Source organism: Anolis carolinensis, chromosome 1 (assembly GCF_035594765.1).
Source record: "Anolis carolinensis isolate JA03-04 chromosome 1, rAnoCar3.1.pri, whole genome shotgun sequence".
Classification (NCBI taxonomy): Eukaryota; Metazoa; Chordata; class Lepidosauria; order Squamata; family Dactyloidae; genus Anolis; species Anolis carolinensis.
Window position 1 is genome coordinate 51,113,670 of NC_085841.1, and position 18,576 is coordinate 51,132,245.

The window sequence follows — 18,576 nt, forward strand, 5'->3', positions numbered from 1 at the left end:
CCACTGATGTGACAGCTGTATTGTGTTAATTTTGTGATTGTTTTAAATTTGATATGTTACTTATTTTGTTTTATGTTATCTACTATATTTTTATTACTATAAGCCGCTCCGAGTCCCTGGTTGGGAAATGGGAAGGGATATAAATAAAGTTGTTGTTGTTGTTGTTACTATTATTTTTATTACGAAGAGCTCTGTACACACACACACACACAAAACCCTAAATTCAAGGCACAATTATATTTATTGTTCAATAGTTAATCAAAGTACAATTAGAAATCAGAAAAGTATTATTTCAATTTGAACCTCTAACACAGGGGTTGAAAAATATGGCTCACAACCCCTTGCAGCCCTCAAGGGCATTCCTGCAGTTCCAAGAGCCATGTACTATTCCCTCTCTTTTAAAAAAGAAATAGTAGTACATGGGGCAGTTCTGGGGGCACAGAAATTGCCAATAATGCTTCAGAACTTTTGTTGGGGAGATGGTGTCTACCCAGCACTCAGAATGAATTACAAGAGTGATCAAATCTAACTCAAGATCTTATTAAATGAAACTGATCATGCAAGGGATTAGCATGAGATTTGCCAGTGTCAGAACTTGTAGAAGCATCCAAGATCCTCTTGTGAAACTACAAGAGACGTGCCAACGGTAAATGCCGATTTGTTATTTCTGTCAGCCATTGCTGGAAAGAGGCAGGTATCCAGTGATTTCCTTAACACCAAAGCACACATGATTTTCAAAGCCACTCCTTTGACAGTACCTTAGCTCTGAGGTTCTCTCTGAGCCAGGCATTAAGGAACTTGCTAGTCTACACAGAACTGCAAGAGGCTACAGCACAGCCATGCTAGTTGAGCTTTTCACCTTACGAGGCTTCAGTAAGATACTGTCTTATCATTATGTTGCACAATGACAACTATTTAATGCCATCTTTAGAAATCAACATTACCTTCCGTGCATCTATGGGCAGGTAATTGGGGCTGAAGTGGAGACAACAAGGTATCCAAGAGATTCAGCAAACTTTCCAGTACACCAGTGTTGCTCAGTGATCTTTGGCCAATGCAAGAAAGCAACATGAAGACTCTAAATTTAAAGACATTTTTCAAAGACTGTTAGTTGTGACTTAAGAGTATTTAAGGCAGCAATACCTCAACTGAGAATCTGCACAACTGAACTGGGAAGTAAAACATTTAATCCAAATATTCAATATTTTTATACTTCTTATTCTGCAATAGTTAAAAAGTAAATGCTACTATGTAGTGTTCAACAAACTGAGCAACACTTGTAATGTCAGCAACAATTTGTAAACATCCTCAGCCAAATAAGCCAATATATAAATCAACATTTTAAAGTAACTGTGTTAACAACACTTGGAAGCTATTAATCCCAATAAATTAAATAAACTAATCCTGATGAATCCAGAAATTTAATATTGTTGGTAGCAAATAGATCTGAAAAACATTCCAGAAGCCTATACATCTTTTGTCTATTCCTCTTCAGTTCCAGTACTAAATTTAGCATCATTCCAACTGCTAATTACCTAAAACAAGGAAGATTACACATCTTAACAGTACCTGTCTTGTGGAAAAATTAGAAGTTGCTCTGAATTATACAATTCTTGGAGAACATTTGAAAGAAACTGTCCCCACCATCTTTCTCCACCGCATAGCTGAACAAGTAGAAGGCCTGTGTGCAGACGTATCTTAGGGGTTCCACTAATACACAAGTGCTTAAATAATTCTTCACAAGCCTGAGCATGAAATGTACTTTGTAGAACCACAGGAACAGAGTGCCCTTAAAGAGATAAGAATCAATTAAATTAAATGATAGTACTCTATATAATCATGCTTGGATACACAGAGCAGCAATCTATCTGCATTATTAATGGGCTGCATTATTATTTTTGTTGTAAATTTGACTTATATCCCACCATTTCCCCAAGATTGAAATTCATTCAAGGTAGTACACAAATTAAGATAAGTTTACTACATAATTAAAAACATTTAAGCTATTGGCCATATTAACACATTTTAAAACATATGCTTAAAAATTAAACCGTACTATATAAAACCATGTAGTACTCTCTTACAGCCTTTTTTAAAAAAAGTCATCAATTCTAAAAGCTGACCTGGATACAAAACATTCTACACAAAAAAGTTATGTCCTGTTCAGTCGGTCCCAGAGATAGGAATCAGGTGGCTTTATGGTGCTTTGACTGTTGACTCCTCTCTCCTTTTCTTGTATTTAATGGCCTTGGCCAAACTGTTAATTACTATATTAGACTAGCTGTGCCCGGCCACACATTGCTGTGGTGAAGTATGGTGGTATGGGAAATAAAGTATTGAGGAATTGGTGGTGGTTAAGGTAAAGGGTAAAAGTTTTCCCCTGACATTAAATTCAGTCGTGACCAACTCGGGAGGGTTGGTGCTCATCTCCATTTCTAAGCCGAAGAGCCGGCGTTGTCCATAGACTCCCTCCAAGGTCATGTGGCATGACTGCATGGCGCGCCGTTACCTTCCCGCTGGAGCAGTACCTATTCATCTACTCTCATTTGCATGTTTTTGAACTTTAGGATTGGCAGATGCTGGGGCTAACAGTGGGGGCTCTCTCCGCTCCCCCAATTCAAACCTGTGACCTTTCAGTCCAGAAGGTCAGCACCTCAGCGCTTTAACACGCTGCGCCATCAGGGGATATTATTTCCTAAAGCTTATGAATATACAATATTTCTGATTGTTTTTTTTTTTGTCTGTTGGAGACAAGTATGAATGCTGCAATTAGGAAAAATGATTAGCATGTAATGGGCTTGCAGCTTTAAAGCCTGGCTGTTTCCTCCCTGAGTGAATTTTTTGTTGGGAGGTGTTAGATGGCCCTGATTGTTTCCTGTCTGGAATTCCCTTGTTTTCAGAGTGGTGTTCTTTGCGATATTTTATGTGCTTCTACTGTCTGTGGCCCTCAGAAAACAGAGGATTTTCCAGACTTTGGTGATGGGAATACTTTGTTGGGAGGTGTTAGCTGGCCCTGATTGTTTCCTGTGTGGAATTCCCGTTTTCAGACTGTTGTTCTTTAATGTTCTGATTTTAGAGATTGTATTGTTCTGTTTTATTAGACCACATTAATGTTTATATATTCTGATTTTAGTGTTTTTGAATACTTGGAGCCAGATTGTATTCATTTTCACGGTTCACAGCAACACAATAATAATAATAATAATAATAATAATAATAATAATAATAATGATAGTAATAATAATGACTTTGGTAATACACACTGCTTCACTCCCTTCTCAGCTTCTTTTCTGGAAGAATCCTTTCTTGGGAGGTGTTAGCTGGCCCTGATTGTTTCCTTTCTGGATTTCCCAATTTCCTGCTTTCAGAGTGTTGCTCTTTATTTACTGTCTTGGTTTTAGAGATTATATTGTTCTGCATTATTCTACCACAGTAATTATTTCATATTACAGTAGAATCTCACTTATCCAACATTCGCTTATCAAGTGTTCTGGATTATCCAACGCAGTCTCCCTTTTAGTAGTCAATGTTTTTGTAGTCAGTGTTTTAAATTCATTGTGATATTTTGGTGCTAAATTTGTAAATATAGTAATTACAACATAGCATTACCGAGCATTGGACTACTTTTTCTGTCAAATTTGTTGTATAACATGATGTTTTGGTGCTTAATTTGTATAATGATTACCTAATTTGATGTTTAATCGGCTTTTCCTGAATCCCTTCTTATTATCCAACATATTCACTTATCCAACGTTCTGCCGGCCTGTTTATGTTGGATCAGTGCGACTCTACTGTATACTTATTATCTTATATTCTCTGCTTAGAACTCGATTATATGAGGCTCCTTCTTCACAGCTGTATAAAATGCACACTGAAGTGGATTATATGGCAGTGTAGACTCAAGATAATCCAGTTCAAAGCAGATAATATAAGATTCTAAATGGGTTATATAGCTGTGTGGAAGGGCCTTGAGTCTACACTGCCATATAATCCAGTTAAAATCAGATAATCTGTATTTTATAGGCAGTGTGGAAGAGGCCTAAGTGAGGTCTGTCCCCTGGGCTGAGTGGGTTGCTAGGAGACCAACTGGGCGGAGCTTAGCCTTCTAACTGGCAGCAATTGGATAAAAACAATTATTCCTCTCCCTCTAATTAGGACTTTATTTTTCTTTTCTTTTTGTTGTATGAACGTAGAGGCATGGATGAGGGGTTGTGCTGCCAAGTTTAGTGTTTCTGGGATGTGTATTTTTGTTGTTTTGTCCTAGGCTGAAATTTCATTACCCTTTTATATATACAGATAGAAGAAAGTGTAGAATCCTCTTCATATGATGACATAGTAGAATATGAGCAAAATGTATAGGAAGTGTATGCAGAAAACAAAATACCTGAAACTCAATTTCACCCACTTTTATGACTATAACAGTCATGTGTCTTAGGTGGGAGTGTAATGCAATTCCTCATTCTGTGGATGATGCAGATTAGCAATTGACAATCATGTAGCATATACCACTGAGTTTTCATTGCCGAATAAAAGTTTACAAAATTAATGGATTTGCCTTAAGAGATTCCACCTAAACATTAGAATACACGCCCTAATGGTAAGATGTTTGACAGTCAAACTCAATGCCCCAACATGTGGTAGAGTCTCCTTCACTGGGGATCTTTAAGCAGAGGCAAGACGGCCATCTTTTGGGAACACTCTGATTGTGTTGATTGGATGGCCCTCGGGGTCTCTTCCAATTCTATGATTCTAAGTCAACAGGTGCCATTAAGACTTCATATACAAAAACTAATGTCATTTTAGGTAACTTGGCTGAACAGCTAAGAGAACCCAATTTTCTCTGTATACAAGATCTTGGACAAAATGGGTGAGCTATTTCTGTAGTTCTGGGTAGGAATGTGCAGCATTACAATTTTTTTTTTTTTTTTGCAGTTCCCATGATTTCTCCACACTGGCCATGCTGGTTGGGACTGCTATGAGTTGCCACTCACCAACATCTGGAGGGCTACAGAGTTCCTACTCCTGTTGTAGCTCCTATGTCACTTGTAAAGCTAAAACAAATGAACACTGAAACTGTACCTTGATGAGACCTTCAGCTGCTAGTGGTTAATCTCTCCCCTACTTCTTTATGAAGTTCTGTTTTTCTTTTCACTTTATATTTCTATTTTTAAAGCAAGTCTACTGTGCAAATGGAAGACCACAGTGTTCCATACAGCATTCTGAGCTAGGATCCTATTAAGTCAAACCACTTGCACAAGATAGATATATATATATATATATATATATATATATATATATATATATATATTGCAAGCAGTCTGAGTTCTTCACAATAAGTAATCTAAGAATATATGGGAGAAGGCATATCTCCGGAAAGATTCTTATGCTGGGGCAAGGGGGTTTATATTCAACTTGTGTCCAGCAAGAGTAATAACCAAAACACCACTTGTACTATGAGTAATCTACATTTTTGACATTAGCAATGAAATAGTAAATGAGCTTCTCAGATATTGATCAAAATACTAACCATTTGAAGTATGGAGCAAACTAAGTAAAGTATCCAATAGGTATCTGATAATAGTGCGCAACTGCTCCGTGGAAGACATCTGAATCAGCTCTTTGGGATCGCGTTGTTCTTTGAGAATCTTCCTGCTTGCACCTAGAGCTACTCTGAGTCTCTGAACAGCATGATGTGCCAAATTAAGCTGCAGCTGTAGTTGGATACAATCTTGATAAGCAGAGAATACTCGGCTATCTTCTTCTACTGCCTTATCTGGCTTTCGTAAAAAATACTGGGCATTGTTAGCACTGTTCAGAGGAGGAAGGTCAATACTTTGGAGAAGCGTTTCAAGTCTATGGCAGGCCAAATTATACCTGTAGGAGTTGAAAGGGGAAAATGACATACTTAATAATTTCAACATGAAGTGCAATTTTACTAAAAGCTTAAGAGAGAAAAAAAGCTTTAAACTTTACACACAGATTACAATTCATGGTGTAAGCAGAATAAAGGTCATATTTTTAATAACATTCTTTATGTTGTACTTTGTGCTCTCCTGTTATCTTATAACTTTAACATGAATTGAATCAGGGTTTAAAACATGCAATAGTTCATTTTACCTGCACTGTATGTCTTCCTGTAATGCAATCATCATTGCTAAGTGTTGATCAATTTCTGGCTGATTTGCAGAGTCAACTTCTCCTCGCAGAGGGTCATGCATAATCTTTAAGTCACTTTCCAATGGTAGGATGTAAGTATGTCCATAGTAAAATCCTAAAGGAATTTTGGCTCTAGCATTTGTACTTCCATAGCGACCAATAACTGTGATCTAAAGGTAAAGACAATATAGCCTTTAATGGTATTTCATTATTTTAAAATATGATGAGCAAGCAAAAATGGAAAGCTATCTATGTATTCTGAAGAACATACAAAAAAAAACCCAATTTATTTAAAAAGCCCCCCAAATTACTGAATTGTTTTTACCTTCATGAATCTGCAAACTGGTGGTGGTATTAAATCATGCAAAATGAGAGAGTGAGTGCTGATATCTGTAGCAACCACTAATCTTCTTCCATCAACTTCTTCACCAAGTGTCCAAATATCAATTGACAAGGAAGCCAAATCACCACACGTTGGAATCAGTACATCTGTCAATAATATGGGTCTGCCGAAGTCCAAGGTCACAAATCTCCTTGCACCTTTTTATATAAAAAATAGGACTTATGAAATACTCAGAAATACAATTAGCTTGAAATAGAAATTACATAGTCTATTGGGAATTTCCATATATTTGCAAGATTTATATACTATTCTAAGAGAGTAAAACTGAAGACAGAACTAGACTCTAAAATATGTCACAATGTGCAGAATGGTTAGGTTTGGGGTAATATAAAATTCATTTTTTTCATCATTTTAATGAGACCTTGACTCACAGGAGCAGAAAATATAAATTAATCCAGAAATATACATTAAAAATAAGAACATTTGATCCAAAGTCTAGTATTTAAGAAATTGCTTAATTTTACTGAATTAAATAATCAAAAATCTAAAAAAAAAACCCCAGAATTTAATTTCACACCTAATTTTAAAATTTAAAAAGGGGCAAAGGAGAACACATTAATTCTACCATGCTCTTGCCTTGGTGAAAATCACATTCCTATTCTGACTTGCAGACAACTGAAACCAACATGGTTCCCACATTGACTTCATCTGCCAAGTGATTTCATAATAAATCATCCAGAGACAAGGGCCTACTCACAAATTATCTGGAGACTTATCTAATATCTAATATTCTGTGCAGAGGACAACATTCACAAATTTCATGTGATCTTAACATATGTAGGGTGAATTCAAAAGTTGCTTGATTTTGCATTTCTGTTCTGCAATAGTTATTACTGGTATAATTCAGGCAATCTTTGATACAGTATTTTGGGAGACCTGCAAGCTTAAACATTTTCAATTTCCTTTGTACCTATTTGGCTCTCATGCTATGATTGTCCAAAGGTAAAATATTTGAAGTTGAAAAGGTATTTAGTCTTAAAAACACCATAAAACCAGTTTCACAACTGCAGAGGATGTGAGGACACCAGTTTCTTGGAAAAGGAGTTCTACAAAAATCCTGACATTGGGAGTCTAGAACGAACAGTGATATGGCACAGGAAACTGCTTTTAAACAACAAATTCTGAAATTCTACAGAATAGTCTCAAGCCTCAAAGCTGTTTTGGGTGCTGCTCATTATACCGAATGAATGTAGAAAATATCAGATAACCTTAATATTAAAAAAGCCCCATTATTAACATTTTACCTGAATGCATTCTTTCTATAATGATGGACTGATGAGGTGGAGGCTGAAGGAAATGTGAAGCATGAGATATTGCAAGAGCAAGACCAGTTCCAAGTGGATTCTGAAAGAAAGTAACATTAACCCATATGTAATACATAACGCCTGGTATTAGTCACTAGATATTGCACATGCAAAAGTAAAGAGGCAGCCTTTGGAAACTCAAGGTTGCAAAACGTATTGGTTACACTATGGATTAGTTTATAATCATACTAATGGAAAAGGTTTCAAGGCATTAATGAGCTTGTGTCTATTTTCACTAGCCTGATATGAAATTTAGGTTTAACAGATATGGGCATTTGGAGATCAAGATTTTTTAACAATATTGTCTCAAAAAAACATATTGCCTATACTCAGGCACACTAGCAATCGAAGTAGTTCCTTTCATTAACATTAATTATCGTGGAATTTCATTAAAGCTCTTTTATTTTAGTTACCGTTCTGGACTTGTTTGCATTTTTGTTGTGTGCAGAAAGGTTAACGGGTGGAGGATCAATGACTGAGCCCGGGAAAAGCTGTGCAAGCTCTGCATTTATAACAGCAGAAACTGCCTCATTGGGTGGCGTTAGAGGCGGAGTCATGAACAGGGGGGTGGTTTTAGGAGTGGGTGGGATGACATCCGACGGATGAATGAAGAACCCTGGGGCTGCTACTGAGTTGGAAGGCACAGAGTTGTGAACAGGGCCAACTGCTGATGCTGCTGCAGCAGCTGCTGCTGTTGTCTGGTGTAGTTTTGCTTCCAGCTTTGCTTTCTGCAGGGAAAATAAAAGCAGCATATGTACTGTACGCCAGCACTGCTCTGAAAGGCACTAGCAATACAAGCATGAGCAACAAGCAGCATGAACACAACGAACAAAAAAGCAAAGGGCCTCAGCTTCCATTTTAAACACATCAAACATGTCTACCAAAAAAAGGCAACAGAGCACAAAAAAGGTAATAATGCAGGAAAAACCTGTAAGAACAAACATTAAGAAACTCACCTAAAATCTACTCAGCAGGTCATTTTGAGAGAGTGTATCAGGCCTGTACAATCTGTGGCTCTGCAGGAGTTTAAAGCTCCAACTCCAGAAGCCCTAAACAGCTTGTCCGATAGTCTGGTAGCTGAAGTCCAAAAGACCTGAAGAGCCACAGATTGCACAGGCCTGGACCAGATCATGTATCAATCATGTGAGCTGAAGTAGCACACTTTAGAACAGATGTCAGTACAGCCTCCTCTAACCTCATATCCTCCAGATGCTTTTGGACTAGTTTCCATCAGTTACCACCTCAATGACCAAATGTCAGAAATCATGGAACCTGTAATCCAAAATATCTGGAGGAACCAGATAGGAGAAGAACAGCACACAATTGTATTAAAGGAATTTTATTTCCAAGAATGCTTAGCCCTGGGAGGTTAAATTCAAATCAAATATGCCCTATAAATTTTCAATTCACACTTTTATATATGTGTATATGCTTTCAAGTTAGGGCACCTTCATAAGTGTCATGAAGTTTTTGTAGGGAATACTCAGAGAAAGTTTTGTCAGTTCCTTCCCCTGAAGTACAGCCAAGAACACCTTGCTCTGATTAGCAATCTCCCATTAAAGTATTAACTAAGGCTGACCCTAAATAACTTTTAAGATCAGGAAGGTATATTGTATAGGCAGTCCTCAAGTTGCGAACATTCGACTTACAAACTCAGTTACGAACAGGCCTCTCCCCATCCCGCCATAAAATCTTAGCACTGAGCCAAAGTGTGTCTGTACAGTGTTCCCTCACTACTTCGCGGTTCACTTTTCGCGGATTTGCTGTTTTGCAGTCTTTTAATAAACTCTAAATGACTATTATAAATCATGAAAAAATGGGTTGCTTACGTATAACCATCGACTGGTCATCTGTGGAATCCGCACATATGGTATTGCTTAGGCGTAATCAATACCATATGTGCTGATTCCACAGAGACCAAGAAGGAGAAATTACAGTTTACAGCTGAAGGGAGGAAGGAGAAGCCGAAGGGAGAGAAAAGGAGCCCAAGCACCAACAGGAGGAGGCGATTTATCAACACACAATTGGTTGATAAAGACTTAAAATGGTGTATAACTACTAAAATAATGTATAAATATTAAAATAAATATAGCGTCCCTACTTTACGGATTTTCACTTATTGTGGGTGGTCCTAGAACCTAACCCCTGCAATAAGTGAGGGAACACTGTACTCTGTGTTTCTCCACCCCCTTTCCCTTTTCTTCCTATCGACCTCTCCAAACTCCTTTTCTCTTTTCTTCCTATCCATCTCTCTCCAAACCCCTTTTAATTCCTATTGATCTCTCCACCTCCTTTTATCTTTTTCTTCCTCTTTAAATCCGGTTGCTGCCTTCTGCAGAGTTCTGGGGTTTGTAGTGTAGTGAGGCTCAAGACCTCTGGCATAGCAGTTTAAAGGCCTTTCCCTAAACTATAAACTCCAAAATTCTGCAGGAGGCAGCAACCAGATATAAAGCAGACAGATTCTCTAGAGCAGTATTTCTCAAAGTGTGCTCCTTCAGGTGTTTTGGACTTCAGCTCCTAGAAATTTTAGCTAGTTTGCCAACTGTTACGAATTGTGGGAGATGGAAGTCCATAACACCTGGAGGAGCACAGTTTGAGAAACACTGCTCTAGTGATGAGGTCCAATATTTCCTTCCTCCCTGTATTTCCCCACCTCTTCTCACCTTTCCGTCATGACTGACACCACTTTTAATTGTCCTGGCTCAACGCTCTGTTTGCAATGCTGAGATTTGCAATTTCGTGAGGCAGCAGCATTCTTTGGCTGAGAAGGTGAAAGACTTTGTAAAACTACAGCTCCCAGGATCCCATAGCAGTGAACTTGGGTTGTTAAAGTGGTATCAAATTGCATTTATTCCACAGCCCCAAGGAAGCTAGGGCAGAAGAAACAGGAAAGGCTCTTGGAAGGAAGAGCTATCTATTGCTATGATTTTCCTTTCCATTGCTTGGAGACTTTGGTGCTTTGTAAAAAGGGATTCTAATTACACAGGAACTCTAATGTGCACTTTTTTGGTCAAATTACAAAGAATATACTTTTTGCTGGTCCTGTACCAACTTACAAACTCAACTTAAGAATGAATCTACAGACTCTTAAGTTGTTTGTAACTTGGGGACTGCATGTATTATAAGAATCTCATATGCACAGAAAAACACAAGGTGCATACTCTTCGATTACATATACAACTCAACTTTCTAACATCATACACATCTGTTTGTGACAATTTTATATTGAGATGGGGATATAAGGCCCATAAAGCCCCCTTTGGTTCCCTAAAATACAATTAATTTCCCCTCCAGACTAATTAGTGGGCAATTTTTCATTCCTAAATACAAGAAAACTTCTCACATATGCAGTTTAGCTTTTGAATCTGCACTGAATCTTCCACTCCCACAATGTCCGTTTCAGGTGTACATTGGGAAAAAGGGTGATTCAAAGTGACAATTGCGTGTGTGTGAGAGAAATAAGGTATCTTTCTAACTCATACTCAGCATGCTTATTTAGAAGAAAAATATGACATCAATAAACATCACAATAATATACTTTAACAGTAGTATCAGACTTTTAAAAAATCTTTAAGTTTAATTGGGCTATGCAGAGATCTCAGAAGCGCAAACGACAAGAGTTCTGATAAAAGTATGATTACTTGCTTCGCCAGTGAAAATAATATGGCCCAATACTGAGCATCTGGATGAAATTACAGCATGGTTTTTTTAGTCCAATTAAGAGTCTTCATGTAAGTTCTTACACAACAGAAAATTGTGTGCTTGTTTGCTGCTGAAAGAAATTCTCAATTCTCCATCTTTACATACTTTTCCCTTTAATTGAATGTGAAAATCTAAGCGTTAATGTTATTCTTCAGGTTTTCAGTTCAGGGAAAATGTGCCTTTTCAACATAGTGGTGTTTGTAACATGTGATATGTCTTCTAAACTATTTCCCTAAAGATGTGTGTTTGCTGGTAGCGATTTGGTTTGTGCTTTATAAAGAAATGTTTGCCATTGTGGTAACTATTCTCTCAGCTTTTGAAGTTTAGAGACATCATGAAAGAGATGGCCTCCAACCTGTTGCTGAAGCTTCAAAAGCTGCTGCTGTTTCTCTTGAAGCACCTGGAGCTGTTGCTCTGCTGAGGCCATTGCATGAGATAGAGACTGCAAAGCTACCTGGGCCGCTGAACTCAGTGCTGTCGAGGCTTCCCCCACTGTCCCAGATGAGAGGCCACCAACTGCTGGGGTAACCCCAAAGGTACTCACTGGCATGAAACAAAGAAACAAAAAAAGTGTTTGTAGAAAAGCAGCACACACAGATTTCTACTAAACATTGCACTCTAGGAGTATGAATACATAAGACGAAAGCAATCTTTAAAAATATTAAAAAAGAACCAGTTATTGGAGACTGCTTTCTTTTCGTTGTATAAGGCTACCCTTTTATAGAACTGAATATGAAAATCAAGCAGTAACTCAATTACTAACATTCAAATTAGCACACATTTTACTACTGCTTTAAATTTTGGATCAAAGAGCTTTATTCACTTTATTTTAATGTTACAACTGGTTTAAGGGGTCAAATTGTGGTAAAAGATGCATTCTAGGACTTTATCAGGATAACATTCTAGTATATTGGGTTTAGAAAGAAGTAATAAAATGTATATACCAGTAAACGTACTTGCATCGTCCCTTTCTATTCTGGTTCCATCACTAGTTGAAACACAAGTAAAGTGCAGAGGTTCAACTTCCAAAAGACCAGTGAGAGAAGTAAAACTTCCTTCAGCAGCTGCACAGCTACTGATCTTGCCATTCCCTGAATGAGAATGAAAATACTGTCATCATTCACATTCATTATGATTAGAAATCAGATCATTAGCATTTCATATCTGCCATGAGCAACCCAACAAATATATCTAGAATGACAGCATTAAACCTACTGATGGTGGCATCCCATGTACTAGCCTCTAAGGAACACGAGACAGAAACTAAGATACAACCATATACCAAGTTCTGTCTCTTAGTGAAAGAAACTGGTGCATCCTTGAGGGTTCTTGCCAAGAGGAAGGAATTTATAATAATTTAATTTATAAAGAAATAATTTCTCCACAATGACATTAAGAAAAGTAGAAAAAAATCACTATTCCACTCCCATTTTGCAGGGCCAGAACTCAGCTAAATGAAAGTGTGGACTCACCATCTTGAGAAAACTGTTCTGAATAGTAAATGCATACATTTGGATATATATTTATTTATTTATTTATTTATTTATTTATTTATTTACAGCATTTATATTCCGCCCTTCTCACCCCGAAGGGGACTCAGGGCGGATCACATTACACATATAGGCAAACATTCAATGTCTTTTTAACATAGAACAAAGACAAACAAACATAGGCTTCGAGCGGGCCTCGAACTCATAACCTCCTGGTCAGAGTGATTCATTGCAGTTGCTCTCCAGCTGGCGCCACAGCCCGAGCCCATATATTGAGCATAATGACACGTTTCTCATAGATGCAGCATATTAATAGCATTCAATGACAGAAAATCGTGAAATCAGCTTACTGCATAAACTTGTATGATTATTTTTTTAAAAATATTCCAGATATGTACTAAGAAGCAAGAAGTACTGTTGGATAGATGTGCATACCTGAGAGAACATCAGATAAATCAATTTCATCTGACTGTACACCAATGCTGCTATTATATATATTCTTACAAGAAGAACCATTCATTTCCAAATCGAAGAGGACTGGATCAAAAGGTGAACTATATAATCCATACCTGCAATGAGAAGGAAAAATTACTATCCATGCTAAAGAGCTACCCCATTCAATATGCTGCCTCACAACAGAAGATGGTAAGGAGGAAAACCTGGTATCCAAGTTTATGATTATTGCTAATCTACTGGAAAAATCTGCCCTATGAATGGTTTAAGTTAGCGGCTCTCAATTTGTGGATCTTCAAGTGCTTTAGATTCAAGGCCTGGGTGATGAATCACGGAAGAGCAAAAAAGATCAAGTCAGGATCAGAATGTGTAATACTTTCCCTCTGAACAGCAGGAGAAGGGTGGTGAACCATGACTGTCTCGGCCACCATGGAAACAGCAGTATGCACCTCCCCTTGTCTTGCTAGATGTTGGTTAGGACCCTCATAATGAGGAAGATGAGAGGAAAGGCATAAACTAGGATGACCTCTCTAGTTAAAGAGGGGATTCACCTAGGGAAATGGTTCTCAACATGTGGGTCCCCAAATGTTTTGGCCTTCAACTCCCAGAAATCCTAACAACTGGTAAACTGACTGGGATTTCTGGGAGTTGTAGGCCAAAACACCTAGGGACCTACAGGCTGAGAACTACTGACCTAGAGAATTCATGAAGCTGCCCATGTGGGTCCGCAACAGTCGACAATGAATGCTGAGCAGGAAGGGAGATAGATCCACTGGTGGTGTGCCCCGAAGCCTGAACAACAAATGCAACGAGCCCAGGTGTGGGTGATAATAATTCAACTGAGGGTACCTGCTAGGATATTCTCTTCCCCAAGGAGATGGATTGCCACTGGTGATATGGGGACAACATTTTCCCTCCTCCAGTCTGCTGGGATTCTCCTGTTCAGGAATTCTCAAAGATGATTGCCAGTGGTTCTGATATTACTTCTACTAGTTCTTTTAATAACCTTGGATGCAATTCATATGGCCCTGGAGGCTAGCCAGATACTCCTGTACTGCCACACATGAATATTCAGACATAGAACTAAACCACCAGGGATTTTGAACCTTCTAGTGACACTTGAAGGCTGTTTCAAAAACATAGCTATGGATGATTTTTTTTTTCACCAGCCTCTACTTTCTTCATGATTACCCATTTTGGTGGGTAGACATGTAGATCTATTCCTTTTCAACACACCTGAGGAAGCACTAGCATTGAAAGTTTGTGTTTTTCCTTGCTGCTAGTGTTTAAAAGCCTCCAGCTGAAAAAGGGGGGCTGTGGGTGTTAAAAGGAGCATTTTTGTCAGTGGTTTTGTTAACTGAGGTAAAACTATATTTCCATATTTATATTACGTAAGATATCCAAAGCATTAAAGCTCAGGATCTTCATAAGATAAGGACTGTTTTTATGGAAGCCCCCTTTGTATCTCATGACACTGAAAAGGACAATATAACAACCAAGATACATTTGTTCATTTGATATGTGTTGATGGAGCAAAGCTCTACGGATACCATGGACTGCTAAAAAGACAAATCAACTGATTATAGAGCAAATCAAACCTGAACTCTTTCTAGACAGCACAAAGAGATGATACATCATGACATGCGTGCTCTCTCTCTCTCTCTCTCTCTCTCTCTATATATATATATATATATGATAGATAGAGGTATATATACTTTTATTAATACCTTGTTTGAAGTAATGCTTCCATTGGTGTTAACCGATCCTGTAACTGTCTAGACACTGCAGTTAGCAAGGATGCACAAGCTGTACTGCAGCCAGCCAAGTCTTCATCCTTTACATAATTCAGCAATACAAAATACCAATATACAGATCCTAAAAAGTAAAAACAGAACACATATTTAAGCAATCACTAACATAATATTTAAGTATTTTTTACAATCAAATATAATTTCCTGTTAAGTTATATAAGACAGTTAGTATGACTTTAGCAACCCTTAGTACATTTGCAGATATTGGTGCACAGTTTTACAGCATTCTATTAAACAAAATAATGAGGTGAAAAAATTTCATTTATTCATAAGTGGCATACAAAAGTAGCATTAAGAATACCATGAAGTACCGTAAAGTACACAGGAGAAAAACAAACAGGGGGTAAGGAATCATGTGATGCATACAAGATAAATTATAATACAAAGTGGGGAGATGGGGGGCTAGGTATGCACAAATTTGAATAATGAAGCTTACCTCCAGTTGCAGCTGCAGGTAGATAGGACATATTGCCAAGCAAAGCCTTCAAAAGTACTGCACTAAATCCTTGTTGACTTGGCTCAAATTTCCCATTGCTACAAAAATACATTATAGAATATCATTTTAGCATTTTTCTTTAGCGAACAAAGAAGAAAACACTCTTCAGCAGATGGACAACTAGCAGGGGTTGAGGAGGGCCTTAAAACACTAAGCTCCTTCCACTCCAACCATTTCTCTCTCTCTCTCTCTCTCTCTCTCTCTCTCTCTCTCTCTCTCTCTCTATATATATATATATATATATATATATATATATATATATATATATTTAAAATGGCAAATAATGTCCTCCCATACCCCAAAGGTGAGTACTTTCATAATGTACTGGGACCATTTTCAGCTTAGGAAAAGCATTTTTAAGAAACAAGAAATAAACTAGGAATCCTGATTCACTACCTCACTTCCTATTTTTAAAGAAGAGCCTTGTCAAGGACCTAAAACAGCCCAAGAGGTTCTAAATAAGTGAAAAGTTCCTTCATGCCCCTCAGGGGCTATTGTCATTTTAACAAAAGGGAACAGGAATAACAGCAATCCCCTGGGGGATGATGGGAAGCACCTGAAATCTAAAAATGACATTGAGAACTTGCATGCTACTTACATGCCCAATACTTATTGGGGATGGGCAAAGATGGGTAATTTTTTTTTCCTGTCAAGGTGTATGTTTGACAAGTTAAAGATAGCAATGGATGCATGCCCAAAAGAGAAGTAAGCAAATCCCTCCCATTTCTTCCTCTGAAAATTCCTTCTCATTCTTCCTTTCTAGATACACATAGCTGGTTACAGAGGAAACAACAAATGGTTCACAGAGGCCCATGATCACCTGCAGTTGTTGCCTAGGGTCATCAAGGAGAATTCAATGACTCAATGGGGATTCAAACCCTTAACTCCAGAATCATAGCCTATTGCTGAAACCACTACACCATGCTGACTCAGGACACTAAAGAGGAACTTCCAAAAGAGATCAATTTGACTAATTTAAAGGAAGTACAGAAAAGGAAGCTATCATTACCAACCTTATGCAAAGAGCTAGAAATCGTGCACATTTGTGTGCTATACTTCGTCCTGCTTCAAAGAAGCAAACACGTACTATATCGAAGAGACACATTCTTGTCTTTGATAGTAAGCTCTCATTAGCTTCTTTTGAACTGAAAAATGACAAGAACAGATTGTCAAGTTATTGCCTCTCAACAGCACTTCCTAACAAAAGACAACACTAAAATTCTTTTACCTGCCCGGCCCATTGGATTGAACTCCTTCCAGCCAACATAAGATATCTAAGACAAGACTCTGAGCATGCTCTGAGACAACTGGGTCCTCTGACTTTTTGCAAAGTGTGTTAAGAAGTCTTTCATGAAATTCTGAAAACTGTAACATAGCGCATCGCTGTACTCTACAAGAAAAAAATACACAGGAAGAAAGTTAAATGCAGAAGTGAAAGATGCCAACAAGAAAACTAGGGTTTTTAATATTATAGTGCTCAAAATTCACTACTGAGAAAGTGATCTTTCTAAAATGTTTCCTTCTCTCATTATCTATTTCCACCAAAGTATCTTGCTGTATTTCACTTATCAAGATTAAAAAAGCAGCTTCTATCATAGAAAAAAAAGACTGACAAACTACTGCAGAGAGCCTGTCACCTTGTGTGCAATCAATGTATGTACACAGGAAAAAGGGGCAACAAAACCCCAGGTGCTCTGTAAATGGTCTTTATTTATTACAGGAAACAAACCCAATATATTTCAGCCTATGTAATTGATTCAACTGCCTTCTTTGGAAGCAATATAATAGCAGAAATCTCTTCCCCTTGCCACTAAATGGAGATAGATTTTTCAAAAAATTAAGCATCTGGATGTTCTGGAAACTCTGAATTTTCTCTGTTCTAAAATCAGTACTATACCACAAATAAAATATTGCAAGAGGAGGGTGAAAATGTTATCTGTTTATCTAAAATGTACCTTCTATGCTCATGTATAGTCTAGAAATGTTACTCAAAAAACCAACCCAAAAAACCTGGTTTGACTTATCAACAGATCAATGTAACTAAAAGAGAGCAATTCCCTTCTCTAAGTAGTCAAAAGCCATGAGCTTAGTATATTACCTGGAGAATCTAAAAGAAGCACTAAGTTACTCTACTCTGTGTTATAGCGAGAAAATGGCTGCAGCAATCCCAAGGGTTGCTGGCCCCAAGGCAACATTGGTATTTTCTTCTCTCCACAGTGATCCTGAACTTGTTCCTGAGTCACATCAAAATCCATATTGTTATTACCAGAACCAGTCCTTGGCTTATACATGAAGTTGCCTTATACATGAGTATATGTGGTACTTAGGCTCAAACTATTTGAGTCATCCCTCATTCAATGTTATCTTTTGAACTAGCATACAAATAAGATAATTGAACTAAATTACTTTATGCATTAGTTTTCCATCGTCTTTGAAAGCCGATCTATATTTTAGAAGTAAACTGGCAGATATATCAAACTAACCTTTCTTTTGAAACAGATGTTTTTTTAAACCTTCTAATAGTTACTGAGACTTCTTGAAGCAAATCACATCCACGGAGATTGTCAGCTTTCCGTGATGAATTGCTGACTTTTGTTTTATTTGATGATTTCTCCTACAAAAAATAGTTATTAATTTAAAAAGTCATATTCTGTTCACAAGTAAATATTTTCCACCTTGAAAGATATTTTATGTAAAAAAGTAATTTGAAAGCTTTGTTCATACAAAGTTTCACTGCAATTTTACTTAATATGTATACACA

The 18,576-nt window shown here is 37.5% G+C and overlaps 1 protein-coding gene across 1 annotated transcript in view; it reads right to left on the bottom strand.

The window, feature by feature from the left end:
* Positions 1 to 18,576, bottom strand: part of birc6 (baculoviral IAP repeat containing 6) — a 212,235-nt gene that overhangs the window by 151,542 nt on the left and 42,117 nt on the right. The window contains 15 exon segments of the mRNA XM_008125474.3: positions 945 to 1,078; positions 1,570 to 1,789; positions 5,528 to 5,874; positions 6,118 to 6,326; positions 6,482 to 6,696; positions 7,804 to 7,903; positions 8,277 to 8,591; positions 11,921 to 12,108; positions 12,522 to 12,656; positions 13,491 to 13,624; positions 15,236 to 15,383; positions 15,756 to 15,853; positions 16,829 to 16,960; positions 17,044 to 17,205; positions 18,299 to 18,429. Coding sequence (XP_008123681.2) covers positions 945 to 1,078; positions 1,570 to 1,789; positions 5,528 to 5,874; positions 6,118 to 6,326; positions 6,482 to 6,696; positions 7,804 to 7,903; positions 8,277 to 8,591; positions 11,921 to 12,108; positions 12,522 to 12,656; positions 13,491 to 13,624; positions 15,236 to 15,383; positions 15,756 to 15,853; positions 16,829 to 16,960; positions 17,044 to 17,205; positions 18,299 to 18,429 — 2,668 coding nt within the window.